This window comes from Archocentrus centrarchus, chromosome 12 (genome assembly GCF_007364275.1).
Source record: "Archocentrus centrarchus isolate MPI-CPG fArcCen1 chromosome 12, fArcCen1, whole genome shotgun sequence".
NCBI classification, from domain to species: Eukaryota; Metazoa; Chordata; class Actinopteri; order Cichliformes; family Cichlidae; genus Archocentrus; species Archocentrus centrarchus.
The window spans coordinates 17,383,421-17,403,022 of NC_044357.1; the positions used below are offsets into that span (position 1 = coordinate 17,383,421).

Below are 19,602 nucleotides of genomic sequence, written 5' to 3' on the forward strand. Positions count from 1 at the left end.
CATATTTGACTCTAGAATACTTTGATAAAAAGAGGAGTTCATTGGGCTTGATGACTGCAAGGAACCCATGTCCTGTGGCTGCAAACCACCATGCATGACAGTTGGTATGAGGTGTTTCTGCTGAGATGCTGTGTTTCTCTAAGAACAAACAGTTCTACTTTCATCTCATCTTTCCCAAGAACATCGTTGCAGAAATCTTGTCTTCTGTTCAGATGCAACTTTGCAAACCTAAGCTGTGCTGCCACGTTCTTTTAATAGTGCTTTCATAGAGGTGGTCACACTTGCTGATGACCAGTTAACTGAATTTGATTAGCAGCATCTGGTTGCTGCAAACCCTTTTGATTCCTGTGGAAGCAGTGAGGGAGTACTTAATTTATCCACACAGTGTTTCTGCATTTTGCCTTTTTATTTTGTTAAACAATGACACAGTGTAATATTTCATGTGTTGTTGCTGTTCATCTGAGATTGTTTTTAAATAATTTCAGAACCTGGTGAGGACCATAGGATTTTTAAAAAAAATTGTGTCCTGTTAGAATTGAAAAGGCATGCACTTTCTTTCTCACAGTTGCTGTATATGTGAAATAAGGCCAGTGTAGGTACATGTTGTCCCTGTGAGCCCAGAGCACAAACCACCTGCTGTTCAAACCTACTGTAATTGAGGAACAGCCAATTAGAGAGAAGGGAGCTGGAACAACTTGTTTCACATAGTGAATAAATCAGTGCACTGCACCAAGACCCAGTAAGCAACAAACAGGGATCATTTTTAACTGTGAATCATGCAAAACTATTTTAGCTGAATCCAACATGATTATGAAAGTAAAGGCATATTTTTATCTATTATTTAAGAAGCATCCTTAGTATCATGAAAACCATGAACTGCAATGCACAGTTTCTCTTTGGGAGAGACCTTTGTGCATTAAAAAGATGTGTTTATGATCTGAATATAATTGAATAGTTTGTTACATCGTGATAATCCTAGAATATGAAGAAATTTCATACTGAAAAGACATCATCTGCACACACATCTACACACACACACACACTCCTCCTCTCTTGCTCTCTCCTCTTTTATCTCAATTATGCCCGCCCCCCCTGCCAGGCTGTACTCCACAGACAAGAGGCATAGGGGCTGCTTCTCCCATCATGCTTTGCACTAGGAAGCAGGAAGAAGACAGAGACTTGACAACAAGCACCAGTGGAGAGCGGTACAGAAGAAAACAGGCTGATGGTGAATGAGGAGGCAGCACACAGAGAGTTATGGCCAGTGTTGCCTCCAGGACCCACTCAAGCCCCTTCTCTCTGGGTAAGTCCTCCGTCACTTTGTGTTTAATCACAAAAAAAAAAAAAATCAAGATGAAGCATGCAGACGTTGGAGCAGGGTTGCAGACATGCGGATGCTGCCGGTGGATTTAAAGGGGCAGTGCCGTTATCCTTCCAGATGGAATAAGAAATTTTTTCCTTCTTTTTTTTCTTCTCTTTACTGAAATGAAACAACATATGCTTCAAGAATGGAAGAACCCTCATTCTTCAATGGTTAGTTTTGGAACGGTCGTGGAAAGCAGGAAGTGACACTGCAGTCTTGTCTTTGAGCCCAAAGGAGGCTGAAATGTCAACAGTGCACTAGTGATTGCGTGGAGATAAACAAGTGAATTGCTACATCTCACGCCTACACTGACACACTGCCGTTCAGTCTGTACTGAAGGACACGCCCACATGCTTGTACACACAGAGACTTTACAATGAATTTTTTATTGTCCCTCAGAGAGTCATTTAGAAAACAGATCACAAACAGTGTTTTAAAATGGATACAAGTGGCAACATTTGCATGTGTATCCTTCTGGAGCAGTTAATTTAAACAAAAAAGTCCTATTAGCCACTTTAGATTTTAAAATTTTCCAATTTGGCCATCATTTCCACCACAGAAAACAACTGTTTAACTGTAAAATGTCAACCAGTGGATACATTTCTGAGGTTTTTGTCTTGTTCAAGTAAGTCAAGTTTATAATGATCAAAACTTCTTCAGAGCTCATTTGCTTTGAGTAAAACAAAATAAAATGCTTTGCTTGAGCTCCCTTTTCATTTCTTTATATATTGCATGTTTTACAAGAAGTGTTAAAACACGATGGTACCTCTATACCTCTGTGGTGCCGCTCCTGATGTCCTCTATACATATTGACAAAGATTTGAACCAAAACTTTCAAATCTGTTGCCACTGACTTTCAGGATCAGCTGAAGGACCAAGAAGGAGCATCAGGTCCTGTGTCAGGTCTTTACTGATTCATTGGTCAGTGTTAAGAGGCTTACAAAGAACAAACAACAAAGAAAACATTCCTCTGAAAATGATCAAGGATTGAATGAAAAATAAGTAAAAAGCAGCTAATGTCCGAAGATATTGGCTGTGGTCTATTGGCCGTGCAATTCAATGAATTTCATGTACCCTTGGCTCAGCTCTCATTATTTTATTTAACAGGTTAACACAGAGAGACAGATAACCAGCTCCTGTCACTTTTGCATCACCAGTTAACCTGACAAACATGTCTTTGAACAGGTTCAAACATATAATCTTCATGCTACAAGGTGATGGATGCACGACTATGCTACTTGTCTTTTTTTTAATTGGTTGACTTATGTAACTAATCTATCAAGTTTGTAAAGGCATTTAGTGTTATCTGTATTCTGCCCTGTCCTAGTTTAGTCGATGGTAAAGTGCTTTTACCATGGACTAAACATTATAGTGCTTTTGAGCTTCACACACACTTCCAAACAGGTAAGAACTGGTAAGCCAGTGAGGAGTATATTGTAAGTGGTCCATCCAGGACATGCAGCTGAGATATGATTGAAACAAATAGTATAATTTGCAAATTATTTTTAAAAAAAACAAACTTTTTTGAGTAATTTCAGACTTCTAAAATTCAACTTCTGCATGGTTTAGTGGGTATGAATTGGCACTAAGATTTTTTTTAAGCTGGCAAGTCTAATTTACTTCATCTGAAAAAATCTTTATATATTCTTGCCTTTGTTCACGGCCTCTTGAAAATAACCATGTAATAGTACAGAGAAAACCCCAGCAATGATGACCCCCTATGAGCAACAGTGGGAAGGAAAAACTCCCTTTTAACAGGAAAAAAGAGCCATGCTCAGCAAGGGGCAGAGGTTGGGGGTGATGGGAAGGAAATGGACATACTGTGGAAAAGAGCCAGGGATTAATAATAACTAATGATGAAATGCAGAGTGGTATATAAACACAAAGAGTGAAATGAGGTACTGTACATGAAGAAGAATCACTCATTGCATCGTAGGAAACCCCCCAGCAGCCTAGGCCTATTGCAGCATAACTAAGGGAGGATTCATGGTCACAGCCCTAACTATAAGATTTATCAAAAAGGAAAGTTTTAAGCCTAATTTAAATCTACCTCCCGTTCTACTTTTAAATACCCTAGGAACGTAAACCAGCAGTCTGAGAGCAAAGTGATATATTGGTGTAATATGGTACTATAAAGTCCTTAAGCTAAGAAGGGGCCTGAAAATTCAAGACCTTGTACAGTATGTGAGGAGAAGGATTTTAAATTCAATTCTGGATTTAACAGGAAGTGACTGAAGAGAATCCAGTATGTGAGAAATATTCTCTTTTTCTAGTCCCTGTCAGTACTTTCACTGCAACTGAAGGCTTTTTTAGGGACTTTTCAGGAGAACCTGATAATAGAGAATTACAATAGTCCTACCTAGAAGTAAAAAAAAAAAAAGCTTTAGCTACTGTAGTTTTTCAGCATCACTCTTAGACAGGACTTTTCTAATTTTAGAGATACTACGCAAATACAAGAAAGAAGTCTTTCATATTTGTTTTAAAAATGACCGGGCCAAGGTAATGCCATCCAGAATAAGTATCTGTTTAGACACCATGTTTCTAAAATTTGTAGGGTCAAGTACAATAACTTCAGTTTTATTTGAAAACTTTTAATACTTTTAATATCTATGGCGTGCTCAAATCTCTGAAATAAAATATTATGGTCAGCAGTATTGAAGGCCTATAATTAGCTAAAGCAGCTGGGTCAAGTGATGACTTTTTAAGTAATGATTTAATTGCTGTCATTTAAAGGCTTGTAGTATTGAGGATAGATTGATCATATTTAAGGTTGAAGCATTAATTATTGGTAGGACTTCTTTGAGCAGCCTTTTAGAAATGGGGTCTATGTAATAGACATGTTGATAGCTTGGAGGAAGTACTGATTGAAATTAACTCAGGAGAGAGAATCTAAATAAATAGTGTTGAAAGTAGTGCACATGTGACTTATACCAGAGATTCAAGCACTCCTGATTTGAGGCTTTGTTTTTCAGAGGAACCACAGTATCCAGAGTCTTACGCAATGAGGATGTAAAAGTACTCATGAGATAACTGTCCTCTGTAGGAGTAGAGTTAAGGTAGCTGCTCTGCACTCTGTTGGCATTGACAATAACAGTGGAGGAATTATGTCCTTAAGCTTTGTTACAGCACTTTCAGAAAGACTTCTATTGTAATTACATGTATGACCTACTGCTGTGTAGTCCATTATTCTAATTGTAAATGTTATTAAGAAATGATCAGACAAAACAGGGTTTTCAGAATATCCTGTTAAATGTTCAGTTTCTACGTCATTTGTCAGAACAAGATCTAGAGTGTGATTAAAGTGGTGGGTAGGCTCGTTTACAATTGGAGAGATGCCAATCAAGTCTATTAATAAATTAAATTCAGTGTTGAGTCATTTTTAGCATCTGCATGGCTGTTACTACTACCTACTATATTTATTTTATCTAAAACTTAAAAGACAGGACTTGGAAGAGAGAGACCTCATTTTTAATAATCCATATTTAACAGGTTTACTCTTTGGTGCAGTTGAGGATGCTATAATATTGTTTTCTTTTTGAATTTTAATGCTCAAATATTTTTTTGCTGATTTTTGGTGGTCTGGGATGAGGTTTTGGGGGGATGGCAGGATGAGAGTAGCTGCAGAAAAGCGTGTAATACTGCAACTCTGCTTCCTGGTCTCAACTGTGGGTAGTCACGTTTTTGGGGGTTTCGGAAATGACAATTACACTATTTAAAGTGGGATGGGTGTTGTCTCTCCTAACAAGACAGTTTCCCAACTATCTATGAAGCCCATTTACTTTTTTTGAGCACCACTGAGATAACCAGTAATTTAAGGAAAACATGCACCAAAACATGTCACTCGTGGTCTGATTGGGGAGGGGACCAGAGAAAACTATTGTTTTCCTTGGCAGGTGTAATCATTTTCTTGCAGTATCTTATCTAAATGGTTTTATTAGTAGTATATCATGTTTAGTTTTCTGTTTTGTCTGTCCAATTGTATTGAGGTCTTACAGTCATGTGAAAAAGAGTGTTTTCACAGGAGCTTGTAGAACCACCTTTAGCAGCAATGACTCAAAGTAATCATTTCTGCTGATAAAGTCTGACTTTTAGGAATTTTGGCCCACTCTTCTTTACAACACTGTTTAAGTTCAGTGAGGTTTGTGGGTATTTGTTTAAGTACAGCTCTCTTGATTTCCTGCCACAGCATTTGGCTTAGCCACTGCAACACTTCTGTTGGAGATTTGGAATTGTGCTTATAATCATTGACCTGTTGCATGACCCACTTTCAGCTAACCTTTAGCTTTTGGAGATACAGCCTCATGTTTGACTCTAGAATACTTTGGTATACAGAGGAGGTCATGGTTGACTCAATGACTACAACAGGGATCCTCAAGTCCTGCAGGTTTTAGATGTGTCCCTGATCCAACACACCTGAATCAAATGGCTGAATTACCTCCTCAGTATGCAGTCAAGTTCTCCAGAGTCCTGCTAATGACTTCTATATTTGACTCAGGTGTGTTGAAGCAGAGACACATCTAAAAGTTGCAGGACACCGGCCCTCGAGGCCTGGACTTGAGGATTCCTGGACTACAAGGTGCGCAGGTCCTGTGACTATAAGTCCAAATCATCACCCCTCCACCACTGTGTTTGACAGTTGGTATGAGGTGTTTGTGCTGATATAATGTATTTAATTTTTTTATCTGTCCAAAGGACATTGTTTTAGATGTCTTGTGGTTTGTTATGATGCAGCTTTGCAAACCTAAGCCATGCTGCCATGTTCTTTTTAGAAAGAAAAAGCATTCTCCTGGCAAATTGTCCCAACTTGTCTAGTCTTTAGTCTAGTCTTTTTTTAATTGTACTGTCATGAAATTTAACATGGTAACTGAGGTCTGTAGAGTCTGAGATGTAGTTCTGGGATTTTTTTTGAAGTTTCTTTGAGTGTTGCACGGCCTGACCTTGGGGTGAATTTGTTGGGATGTACACTTCTGGGAAGATTTTGACATCCTGGTTACGCACATCTTAAAAATCTGTGTAGATTCTCAGTAATCTAGGTCATTTCTTAAATGCAAAAATAAAGAAGGAATACATATGATGATGATGATGATGATGATGATACTTTATTGATCCCACAATGGGGAAATTACAGTTAACAGAACACCCATCCAAGAAGACAAACAGAACAAACATGGGGAGATAGGTGAACTGTGGCCATGCTGCCCCCCTATAACCAAAACCAAAAATAAAGCAAAACCATATAACCAAAAATAAAGCATAAAATAAAACACTCTTTACTCTGTCTTCTTGGAAGGCTTTCTTACGTTAGTAGGAAGCATAAAGAGTTCTGACAGTATTGTATCTCCTAGATCAGGTAGATTTGGTGTTTGTTCATGTGTATGTGTTTTTGTGCATGTGTGTATCTGTGTGTTTAAGTGTGCTAGTGAATGAATGAGAATATGTGGTTGTAAGTCTTTAAAAGAGCATGTGGTGGCCACAATGCAGATAAGTGAGCATATCAGTATTCCGAGAACTGAGGTTTGTCCTGTGCTTTGACGCAGCATTTCTGATGGTGTACATATTAAAAGGGAATGTTAATATTAATATTGATAACAATTCAGCACAGGGTCAGTGGCTCAGCATTTTAGTGGCTCCATGAAAAAGAAAAAAAAGGGAGGGGTGGGCTTTTATATTTAAAAAATATTAAGAGAATTTAATTAAGATAATCTATCTATATTTGTTTTAATCTTAAACTGCTAAATAATGTTAATAAAGCCTTGAAATAAATATGGTCTAGTACACCCCATGCCCCCCTTTAGCCTCACACCTCTTCACATCATGTTGATCAGGTGGTTTGACGAAGGACTCCCTCCAGCTTTTTCCCAGTAAAGGTTTTAATGATGTTCACAGGAACTAGTGCTGCCATTTGGGACACTAGAAAAATGTTTTCTTTTCATTCCATCTGAGTTCACCGTTTTGGTAACAGCTCCGCCTCTTTGCTCATCGCCTTCACCACATTAAACTACGACGGCATCGTCACTATTGCTGTTGTGTTGCCAGTCTTTTGTTGAGAATCTGGAGGCTGCTTGGACTTAATGGTGGCATGCTTTTTATTCACATGCATGCTCCTGAATACATTTCTACTGCACGTCTATTTTTAGTTGCAGAAGTGGGCAAAACACTCGCATTTACACAGTGAGCTCTACAGAGTCATGCATTAATTGAAGCATTAAAGCAAACTATTTGAATAAAGGAATTTTTTTGTAATTGAGTTACTCCATCATTTGTTGCAGCCCTAGACAATACCATTATTAATTCCCTACATTCACTTTTTCAATTTCCCAAACTGACAAAAATTGTGCTTTTATAGAGGTGCTCACACTCACTCATAATCAATTAAACATGTGCATTAGGTTAGCAGCACCTGGCTGCTACTTATTCTCTTAATCTTAAAGGAAAAAGCAAGGGTTCTTTTTTTTTTTTTTTTACATGAATATATATAATGCTTTCGTACCCTGACAGCTCAAATCACTTTTCACTACAATCAACTTTCATCCATTCATACAGCACTTCTATGCTTTTAAACACTTTCTGTCACGTTCACATTTCGTATATTGCCCAGAGGCACTTTGAAATGCAGAGTGGAGTAGCCAGTGATCGAACCATTAATTTGATTAGTAGATGACCTTTTCTATCTCCTGAAAACAGCAGCAAGACCAAACAAAACATTGATGACAATGGATATTGTAATTAGCTGATTAAGTCACAAACAGCATGAAAAGGTGGACCAGGGATGGCTTGCAAATGCATGCCACCATTTCGGAGTTGAGTAGCTTAAATGTTGGACCTACTGTAAATGAGATTTACCAGTTGGATGTGTGAAAATCAGGAGAGCCATTAGCTGATGTGGCAAGGCACTGAGATCAGTTACTGTAGTCTAACTGGGTTTGTGATTAAGCTTAATGCTTAATGCCACACTGGCAGACTCTAGACAATCCAAGTTACCACAGTTCCATAAACATCTCACATACAAGAGCTTATTGGAATGAATTGCTAATATAAAACAGTTTAAGCTGAAATATAACAACTGCTGATCCAAACAGCTTTACACTTCACACTGCACTGCCTTGGGTTTGTAGGAGTACATCTACCAAGTATGAAGTAGAACAGCTGCATAGCTGCTCAAAAACACTGGTTCAACCTGTTAAAATACTCTAAGGTCAGTGCAAAAATACCAGGACTGTTTCACTGATCTCTCAGAAAGATTTTAACCAGAATGTAATCTCATTTTAGCCCAGAACAGCTCCTCTAGTCTCCTGTTAGCAGAGATCATCTTTAAAAAGCTACTGATTTAATCAGTAACACTGCTAGTGATTCAGTGTAGGTAGTTCAGTTTGTAAAAGGCTGATGTCTCATAGTTTCTCTGCAATATTCAGTCTTTGTACTAAAAAAGCTTTCAGCATTCATGCATACTGCTGCCAGATGTTATGTTAGCACATTTTGACTGCTGGATTTGTTTTTCTTCCTCCAAGGAGTCTTTGTTTTTGCTTTTACAGCTTTCTTGAAGCGGTTAACGCCTTGCAAAACAATATGTATACCATTATTTTCATCAAGATCTCTGACAAATTTAGGCAATGTTCCCTTCCCTTCTTTAGTGAGGGAGATTCAGAATCACAAGTAGACAGTCCCCATACTAATGAAGCAATTTGAAACCCGCAGCTGCCTGTATGACAACAGAAACAGATATAAAATACTGTACTAATGTGTTTTTATTCAGATGCACTTAATGCAATTACTGAACCTTTTTCCTTAGAAAAAAAGCTGACATAAGATTAGTTGTCATGTCATGTTCATTGCTCAGTTGCAAATTCAATAATGCAGTATTATGCTTTGTTTTTTTTATCCACTCATGTAGAAATAAATCTTTGTGATATACAAGGACTACTTAACTCCCGTCACACAAGTTTATTTCATAGTTTTTCCCAATGACAATTCTCTGCTTATTGCACCTCGGGTACGGCTTATCTTATGTTTGCCTTGTAATCCAGTGTCTACAAGATATATTTAAATACTATGGGCATGTTGACACAGAGTCTGTCTATTTTCACATTGCAAACACACTCACAGGCCGGGCCATCCAGCAGAGCAGATAAACACTGTGATCCAGTAAAAAATTGGCTTGATTTAACCTCCTGCCAGCACACTTTCAGATAAATATAAAGACCCACCCACTCCTAGCAATCTGGCCAGTAGGGAGGGGGAACAAAGGGCTGTTCTTATCTCACTGTATATATTCAGCTCTCACATTGACTGGTCTGACTGCTTGGATGACATCTGAGGCTCGAGCCACAACAGAAAGAGAAACATACACATAGAGTTGACTTAAATATGACAAAGTGAAGATTGCTGTTTGTAGTTTTGCCATCGTCTCTGCAGGTGAGTGTATTATTGAGTTCACTGACTGGAATATTTCTTGGAATTTGGGTATAGACAAAGAGGAAGTTTTGGCTTTCAAAGTTAGTTTGTATTTCACTGGGAAAATTAGAAGAGCATCTGAGAAGAGTTTAAAGATGTTGCTGATACCTGCTGATCATCAAAACCAGGCAGTGAGAGTAGTTCTGATGGTCTGCAGGCAAAAGCTTTCATTTGTATCATACAAACGTTCAGCTCTACCTGTAGCATTTTGTTTCTTTTATTATTTAAGGAGAGAAATTTGTTTTCTTCAGTTCGGCACATTTCAGATTAAAGATGTTTCAGGGGTGTTAATGGTCATTCATAATCTTGTAATTTTCGACGTGGGCCAACTTACACCTACTGAAATACATCAGCATGGAGCAATTGTGTGACACATTTTAGCTTAGTCATTGTGTTTCCATGCTAAATGCTCTCCTTATTATCTTTGACATCATATCATTTTAGAAAAATGCTTGACTGCAGGATGACTTAAACATGCATAATGACTTGCAATTCTACCAGTTCTCTAAGTCAATATTAGCTGCCTGTTGACGGACTGTTGAGTTTCTGACACATCATCAGCTTTACTCCTTGTGTGGAATGCCAAATTTTCTGTTATATTTCTTTTTATTTTAGACCACAATGATACTATTATTTTTCTAAATATGCACATCTCTAATAAACAGAAATTGCTCACTTTGTGATTACACTGTAAATATCATCATAATGGAAGATATTTTGTGACTTTGCTGCTGCAAAGTTCTTTTATCACATGATTAAAGGCAGAGAACATCGATGTGAAATGGCTGGCTGTCACACCTTTAATCAGTTGGTTTCAGTGCTGTTCAGGGCTGACAGTGAAGTAAATGTTATGTGTTTGGGTCCCCTGCATGAGTCCTGTTCGTCAAAGCAGTTAATGTTTACAGATTGTATCTTCTGGCGGGGATGAAATGCCACACAAACGGGAAGACGGCTCTTGTGCTCTTGAATTCTTTTTATGTGTTTTTCCTCAGTGAAAAGGGTCACAATTTATCCCCTGCTACTTCTATCAGTTAGAAACTTCAGGTGAGATTTATAACACCCATATGAGCATTGACTGGGCTCTCTGTTGGGTTTCTTCAAAAGGGTCGTTCCCAAGCAACACCAACACCTTTTGACTGCAGAGCAAATCTACCCAGAGACAGTGAGTTTAAAAAAAAAAAAAAAAAAAGTAAAAACGATCATAAGTAACATATTATCACTTAAAGCTGTAAAACTAATCATAAAACATAAAAGATAAACAAAGAAATAATTCCTCTTGATCCTTTGAGTCCATAAGAGGCAGCGCTGCCGCAGGAAGTCTAAATCACAGCACATACCAGCGTTGTGATGGCAGAGGTAGATTACATTCATTTGGGGTTTTTTTTTTTTTTTTAATAGTTTCTAGGATGTTAGCGTCATTGCTGCTGCTGCTGAAAACAATTAACTTTGTTAAAAAAAACACTCGTCCCCTCTTTACTACTGAGCATCAGGAATGATCAATAACTTAACTAGATGCAACTGTAATTGGTTTTAAAAGCTAGTTGAACATTTGATGTACTTACAAGTGGCAAACCCACTCTGATAATCTCCCTTAGAATACATTATGGCCTTTAAATAAATAAAAAAAGATATTTTTATTTATTCAAAGGCTTAGTTAATTTAACACTTAAGTAAATAGTTTTGAGATTGTATCTCAATAAATGTTAAGACATTTGTAGTCACAACACAGTGACTAAAAATCCTGTGAAACTGTGGAGGCATAATGCTTTCCTCACAGCTCAGAGCTGCAACCCTGCAAGGGGACTGAGGATGGAATTATAGGAGGAAAAAACAGTACATTACACCTGGCTAAAAAAAAATCCTTTCCTCCACCACATACAGCTCTGCAATAGCCTTTAGCATAGTGGTCACCTGCTCAACCTAGCCTAATTTTTTTCTTGGTTTTTATAAAATGTGTTGCTGTAGCCAGGAGCAGTACAAAAGTGTTCTTATCTTGGCTGGTACAAAACACAAGTCTGCATTTATTCATGCAGCACAGTTGTGCAGTGGTTAGCATTATAATCTCACCACAAGAAGGTTCCCAGTGAGAAAAACTGGCTGTGCATATTCTCCGTTAAGGTTTCAGCCACAGTCCAAAGACATGCATATTAGGTTAACTGGTGATTCTAAACTGTGAGGTAGGCAAAGTGCTTGAAGCATATAGAATCTGATTAAAATGTGGCTGTTACATTTAGCCAGAAACTATATATTAGTCAAAATGTTCCAGATTTAACAGGTCATTTTTATTTTTTGAGACATTTTACGCAGCAAATGTCACCAAAATGTGTTAGGATTCATCATCTGGGAACCTCAGATGTTTTGTACATGCTAAGATTTTTCAGTGGAAAAGCTGATAACTCTTAAGATTTAGGGTCTGTCCTCTGAGCAATGTGGATCCCTGAACCAAGTTTCATGGCTGTAGTTTTGAATATATTTAACCAAAAAGCCAAAGGTGCAGCACTAGATCAAAATATGAACTTCACTGCAATCATTAGGCTTCATCTACTGGGTCCAGAAAGGTTTATACAAACTTCATGAAAATCCATCCAATAAACCTACAGATTTCTGATCTGACAAAGTTAACTCAAACACGCACACATTGCCAAAAAAGCCAAACCCCTAAAATGTTGCAGAGTTAGTTTTCTAACCATTTTCTAGCTGTTACTGGGTGAAAGGCATGGCACATACTGGTTACGTTGGTCCATCGCATGTGCATTCCTTTCCATTTATATTTCTTTCTTCCAAAACCAGCAGCAGGGCTCATTTCATAGTGACTGCGGTCATGTTTTGTCCTACTGTCCTTATAAGGACATTGTCAGTGTTTTTCCATCATTTTGGTCTTCAGGGAACTTGTCCCCACTCAACCCCAACATAGCCACAAAAAAACAGTGCAGGGGTATAAATAATAAGTGGAACACTGCTTAACATGACATTTTGACTAAAGGAATGTATTGTCTGAATATTTAAATTTAGATCCTTTTTTTGCCTTTTAAATGTAAATAATCTCAGTTATTTATATTTTATATAAATCAAATTTAACATAATAAGCCACCAAACAGTGAAAATACTTTGTGTGTGTGTGTGTGTGTGTGTGTGTGTGTGTGTGTGTGTGTGTGTGTGTGTGTGTGTGTGTGTGTGTGTGTGTGTGTGTGTGTGTGTGTGAGAGAGAGAGAGATGTGAGGAAGTTTAACTCCACAGTAATGACACATCTTGTCACTGACTAACCGGTTGTTTTTCAAAGGGGCCAATTAACCTTTGCCCAGCTGGCAGTTAATTTGAAGAAAGATGCTGCACAGTTAATTCGCAACCCTGAGAGTTCTGAATCAGCAGTTAAAGGGATGCGGAAGAACACACAAAGAAAAACATTAACAAAATTACACAATGTCATCACAAAAACTGTGGACTCTTACAGAGAGCAGCATTTCATGTCTTGAGATCTGGCGTGAGGAATCCATAAAGGATGGGGAGCATTTGCTGCTTGGTCTGAGCTTAAATTTTAATTGGAAAAGGTTTAAAACATTAACTGGGCCATCTTCTCAAGCTTCAACACATTTCTTGGACCTCGAATTCTAATATAAACTTGTTTTTGTCCCTCTTTCCCAGGAGCACAGCTGACCACTTCGTCTTGTGCTCACACTGTGCTCCTTCGTTTTCCTCTCTGCGACCATGGAGGAAGAAGCCGCCAAAGCAACAGAAACCCCGCAGGCCCTGCCTCCTCTCTTGGAGCGGCGAGTTCGCCAGCGAAAGCCTGCAGTTTCAATCCTCAAATCAAAGCTGATGCAAGGGGTAAAATGCTCCGTGCCCAGAGTCCGATCCACCCTGGCGGGCTTCTTCCCTGTGGTGCGGTGGCTGCCTAAATACAAGCTCAAAGAGTATGTCTGGGGTGATGTGATGTCTGGGATGATTGTGGGTATCATCTTGGTACCACAGGCCATTGCCTACTGCCTGCTGGCAGGAGTGGAGCCCATCTATGGTCTATACACCTCATTTTATGCCAACATCATTTACTTCCTCATGGGGACATCCAAACATGTGTCTGTGGGCATCTTCAGTCTCATGAGCCTCATGGTTGGACAGGTAAAAAAAAAAATGCATAAAATTAAAAATAAAAAATCTGCTGAATCTCCTACATGCATGTTAAGCATGCAGCTGCAATATGAGCTAAAACCTAAATCCAGTGCATCTGTTTTTTGTTCTTTTTCCTAAATGATAAAAGTTTGGAGTTGCTGTTTTCTGCTTTTCTGCAGGTTGTGGATAGGGAGGTGTTCCTGGCAGGTTTTGACCTAAATGAGGACTCAGCAGTGTCTAATCCCGATGCCATTAATGGTACACTAGGCACAAACCTCACACTTGGTAAAGTTCACACTGTGGAGCTCATGGGTATGCAGTGTGGGAAGGAGTGCTACGCCATCAGTGTTGCTGTTACTGTTACATTCTTGGCTGGTATCTACCAGGTAAAACACACAAATGTATTCTGCGTATTCCGTTTTTCATGCAGTTTTGTTAGCAAGATGCACACACAGATATAGTGCTGGGGGTGGGGGGGATATTTGCATGCATATTTGTCACACTTACATGTTTCAGACCATCAAAAAATTTTTAATATTCGACAAAGATAACCTGAGTAAATATAAAATTAAATGCTTTCACTTAAGGTTAAAAAAAAACCTATCCAAACCTACCTACCCTAGCATATCCAGAGATGCTAAAAATGCTCTTATGGTGCAGCTGTAGCCTTTGGACTAGAGCTGATATTTTGACCCATAATCGTAACACCCTCCAGGGGATGGGTTCTCAGTGGTGGGCAAATCACTACTCGCCAACTCCAGGTTTCCAGCCCTTCTCCATTTTATATCAGAGCTAACAAGAGGCTCTTTCTGCTGCTTCCCAATCGTGAGCACAGCTGTCTTCCCTCTACACCCCACTTCTACAAGAAACAGCCATGCTTGCGACCCTGATCGATTGATCTTCCACAAGCACTCATGTGCCTGTTTCTCTGTGCTGGAAATGTTGTTCCTGTCATTACGGGTGTCATCAAACCACTTTCCCAGGCATTTAATGTGGTTATCCTTAATTGAGATCGTTAATTGTCTTCTCCTTGAATTTGGAGCTTGAATGCATCTGTCACCTTCCTTTTCCTTAGCATGATGCTTTGTGACTTCTTGGGCTTAAAAAAAAAACTCAAACTAATATCCCTTGACAACAAGGACTGCAATCAAGCATTTGCATTAACTGGTAATGAATGTTTCACATCATTGTGGAGGAATTTTGCTCCACAGAATTGTTTTAATTCAGTCACACTGAAGGGTGTTTGAGCCTGAGCAGCCTGTTTGTCATACCAAGGCATCTCAATCAGATTTAAGACCGTACATTGACTTGGCCATTTCAGAATCTTCATTTTGTTTTGGGTTTTTTTTTTGCTTTGTTGTGCTGCATAACCCAAGTGAGCTTCAGGACATGAACTGATGGCTGGACATTCTCCTTTAGAATTTACTGATAGAGAGCAGAATTCATGGTTCCATCAATTACGGCAAGTTGTCCAGGTCATGAAGCTGCAAAGCAGCCCCAGATCATCACACTACCACCTCTGTGTTTGACTGCTGGTATGAGTTTCTTTTTTTATGAAACCTTGTGTTAGTTTTATGCCAGATATAATGGGACCTAAATCCTTTTAAACTTAATAAATAAAATCATCATTCAAAAACTACTTTTTTGAATTTAGCTGGTCTATCGTTAATATTTAAATTAGTTTGATGATCTGAAACACGCAAGTGTGACAAATATGCAAAAAACTAAGGAGTCTTTTTTTACAGCACTGCATGTGCCCAAAAGCAGTCTTTCCCTAACCATAACTAGTGTGCAGTGTTTCTGTCTCACCTCTACATCCTGATCTCCTCAACAGGTTTTGATGGCAGTGTTTCGGCTGGGATTTGTTTCGGTTTACCTTTCGGCCCCCATGCTCGATGGCTTTGCCACCGGAGCCTCCTTCACCATCCTGACCGTGCAGGCTAAATACCTGCTGGGTCTAAAGATTCCTCGTCATCAAGGCTATGGCACAGTGGTCGTTACCTGGATCAACATCTTCTCCAACATTCACAAGACCAATCTGTGTGACCTCATCACCAGTGCCATCTGTATCTCAATATTAGGTCTGTCACATTTTGATGTGTCACTGAGTATCATATAACCTGGATCAAATCTTTGTGTTTTCTTCAATATGGAATGACGCAATGTATTTTGACTACAGTGGCAGGGAAAGAGATCCAAGAACGCTATAAAGACCGTCTGAAAATCCCTCTACCCACTGAGCTTGTAGTAGTGGCTGGAGCTACACTGGCCAGTCATTTTGGAGAGCTGAACAGCCGTTACGGCTCTAGTATTTCTGGTCACATCCCCACAGGATTCATCCCTCCCCAGCTGCCCGGCTTTAGTCTGATGTCCCATGTGGTGCTGGATGCCATTCCTTTGGCAGTCATTAGGTAAAGTACAACCAGTTTAACAGCAGGTTTATCTTAGTTATTACAGAAACATGTTAGTAGCCAGATTATTGTCTGGATGGGATGCATGGCTTTGAGTTTTGACTGCACTTTCCTTCCAAAACACACATACCTAGAGATATTTCCACCTTTATTGTTTGCATCTAACCAAAAAAAGGGAAGCAGCACGGCATGCTGCACCACTACGAGTAACTTGGATTCTTCAAACTGCTGAACTTGATTTTGTAAGAAGACCACTCAGTCTGTTAGACCCTAAGGAATTAGAAATGTAGGCTCACCTCAGGTGAGATGAATTTGCAACCTAAACTAAAATATCATTTTGTCTTGCAGTTTTGCCTTCACGGTGTCTCTGTCCGAAATGTTTGCTAAGAAACACGGCTACACCGTCCGTCCCAACCAGGAGATGCTGGCCATTGGCTGCTGTAACATCATCCCCTCCTTCTTCCACTGTTTCACCACCAGTGCAGCACTGGCAAAAACAATGGTGAAGGACTCAACAGGCTGCCAGACACAGGTGAATCCGATGGACTAACCTAACATCACTTTTTTGCAGACCTTGAAGTGGCTGGTGATAGCAAATGAACTCTGTTCATAACCTTAACTGTGAAATCTCTGTCTTTCTCTGTCTCCACCAGGTATCAAGTCTGATCAGCGCCCTGGTAGTCCTCCTTGTGCTCCTCTTTTTCGCACCTTTCTTCCAAGCTCTTCAGAAATGTGTGCTGGCTTGTATCATCATTGTTAGCCTGCGGGGGGCACTGAGAAAGTTCAGGGATGTTCCAGCTAAGTGGCGTGCGAGCCGAAATGACGCCATAGTTTGGATGGTCACCATGTCAGCCACGGCTCTGATCAGTGTGGAGCTGGGCCTCCTTATAGGAGTAATATTTTCCATGATCTGCATCATCTTTAAGACCCAAAACCCAAAGGTAAGTAAAAAAGGTAAGGTTAAATGAAGCTGATGGTCATAATAATTCGATAATGATTCAAATGGTTTTGTTTGATGTCAGGTGTCTCTCCTGGGCCGGGTTGATGATTGTGATTTTTATGAGGACGTGGAAGAATACAAGAACCTTGTGCCCCCACCTCAGGTTCAGGTTTTCCGCTTCCAGGCTCCTTTGTACTACGCCAATAAGGACTCTTTCCTCAAGGCTCTCTACAGAGCTGTCAGAGTCGAACCCTTCTTGGAGCTGACCAAGAGGAGAAAGGCAGAGAAGAAGGCCAAAGAAGCATCCATGAAGGAGGCCAAGGCAAACGGGGAGAAAAACAACAGAGATGTTATAGTAGGGCTGGTCCAAAGAGAACTGGAGTTCCACACAATAGTTTTAGACTGCTCTGCCATGCCTTTCATAGATTCGGCAGGTTTGGCCACTTTTGTAGGGGTGGCCAAGGAATATAAAGAGATTGGAGTGAATGTGCTCCTTGCCTGCTGCAACACCTCAGTCATTGATACCCTGCAGAAGGGAAAATACTTTGGTGAGAATGACAAAGATATGAGCAGCCTTCTGTTTCACACAGTTCACACTGCAGTTCTCCATGCAAACAGTGCAGCTGCAGGAGCAGAGAGCCGGTCAGAGGACTCAGAGGTGTAGGTGAGCCGCAGGAGGGAAAGAAAAGAGAAAATATGCGCTCTGTTCTTCTTTTCTGTGCTTAACATTGTTTAGGCATCAGTTAGGACATTAGTTAGCTCCATGATGCTTTTTTGTAACTTCAAAAACAGTAAGAGTACTGATAGTTTTGAAATTTTGTGCCTGTTAAATTTAATCTGCCCAAAAAGCCTTCTTTAAAGCTAAGCTCTAAAGAGATGGACTCAAGTTGAAATTGAAAAAAGCTAGCCTAAGTAAATGGAAGATTATATCAATTCAGCTAACATATTCACTAATAGTGAGTGAGAAGTAACTTAAAATGTAACATTTTCCATTTTTTTTTAAAGTGGAAAGAACTTGTAAAACCACAAAAATCCAACTGTATTTTTGTATACTTGTAAATCCTTCTAAAAATACTTAATGCTTTTCTTCCAAATTCAGATTAAAAAATTAAAGAAAATAAAGGGATGATTTTTCAAAGCGAGCTGAAATGCAAATGGTCCCCAAAGAGACACTAATTCTGTATTTGGCTTTCTTATTCAGTAGTTGTTACCTGTGTTTTGTTCTGTCCTCCCGGCAGGAAAAGGGAATGAATGGTAAGAGTAGTGAAACAAACGCACCCATAGCTTCTCAGTGCTAATCACTGAGTGTAGCTGTTGTAAATCACTGGTCAGACAAAATGTTTTACATTGTAGAAGATTAAAGCTATCCTGCTAAAGCATTAGTGATAATTATTGATAAGCTGTAATAGCACAGTAAGCACTGATAAACTCTGAATCTGTGTGTGTTTGTGGTGCTTAACTGGACTGATGTCTGCTTGTTTGTGTGTTTTTATTTATTTTTTTAATTTTTTCATTCCCAAGCTAGTTTCCCCTCAGTTTCTGACTAATAAGCTGTGTGAAGTTTTAATGTAACATGCATATTCCACAATATGGAAATATTGTTTACTGCAGTGAAAGGTAGGTCAGCTCTGTTTATATCACTTGAACCACTTGGCTGAAGTCCCGAATGGCTTTTGTCCAGGAGTCTAAATCATTTCCAAAAGGCTGGTTAATCTTTTCCTGACCCAAGGAAGAAAGGTTTTGAATAAGACGTGAGGGAAATGTGCTTTTCCGGAGTGAGCCATGTACTCTTGAACTGCTCCGATGATCCAAAAAAAAAAAAAAGGCATGGAAAAACCCATCATAAGATTAATATGTATATGAGAACTTTGCTCAGGTGAAATCAAGACACAAACTGGTGCTTTGAATCGATGGCAACGAGTGATACCATGAACACGGTCACTGCCTTTGGTTTGTTAAATTCCTACTCTTGTATCTTTGCTAAACAACGGGGTGTTCTGTTTTTAAAAAAATTAAAAAATCACTGAGACTGTCTATATCAATACAAAAATGATGTATGTTGTTTAAGTGTTCAAAAATTTTAACCAAAATAAGATGCAAACATGAGACAATTGCATATTTAGAAAATCTGAAAATTGTTACCTTTGCTAATTTATTTTGTCATCTGTCATTTTCATGATTTAATTTAACTTGCATCATAATCGTGATATTTGTTATTTAGTTTTTTTGTCGTTTTAAAAGGCAGTGTTGATATTCAACATCAAATGGTTTTAATGTTTAATATTTGAATTAAACTGCATCTTTGGACAAACACCTGTTTGTGTGACTTA

At 39.0% G+C, this 19,602-nt stretch overlaps 1 protein-coding gene across 3 annotated transcripts; it reads left to right on the forward strand.

Annotated features, from left to right (window-relative positions):
* Window positions 1-1,166: 1,166 nt before the first annotated feature.
* slc26a1 (solute carrier family 26 member 1) lies at window positions 1,167-19,127 on the forward strand. Of its 3 annotated transcripts, none has more exons than XM_030742802.1 (8): window positions 1,167-1,303; window positions 13,457-13,930; window positions 14,101-14,307; window positions 15,756-16,002; window positions 16,101-16,332; window positions 16,681-16,864; window positions 16,986-17,273; window positions 17,355-17,936. In XM_030742802.1, exons 2-8 carry the CDS (start codon window positions 13,520-13,522, stop codon window positions 17,934-17,936), a joined length of 2,151 nt encoding a protein of 716 aa, XP_030598662.1. In that variant the 5' UTR covers window positions 1,167-1,303; window positions 13,457-13,519. The 3 variants fall into 3 exon arrangements, with proteins under 3 accessions (XP_030598662.1, XP_030598664.1, XP_030598663.1); XM_030742803.1 differs by lacking the exon at window positions 1,167-1,303 and adding an exon at window positions 9,667-9,775 and having other exon boundaries at window positions 17,355-19,127; XM_030742804.1 differs by lacking the exon at window positions 13,457-13,930 and having other exon boundaries at window positions 1,193-1,303; window positions 17,355-19,127.
* Window positions 19,128-19,602: the final 475 nt, after the last annotated feature.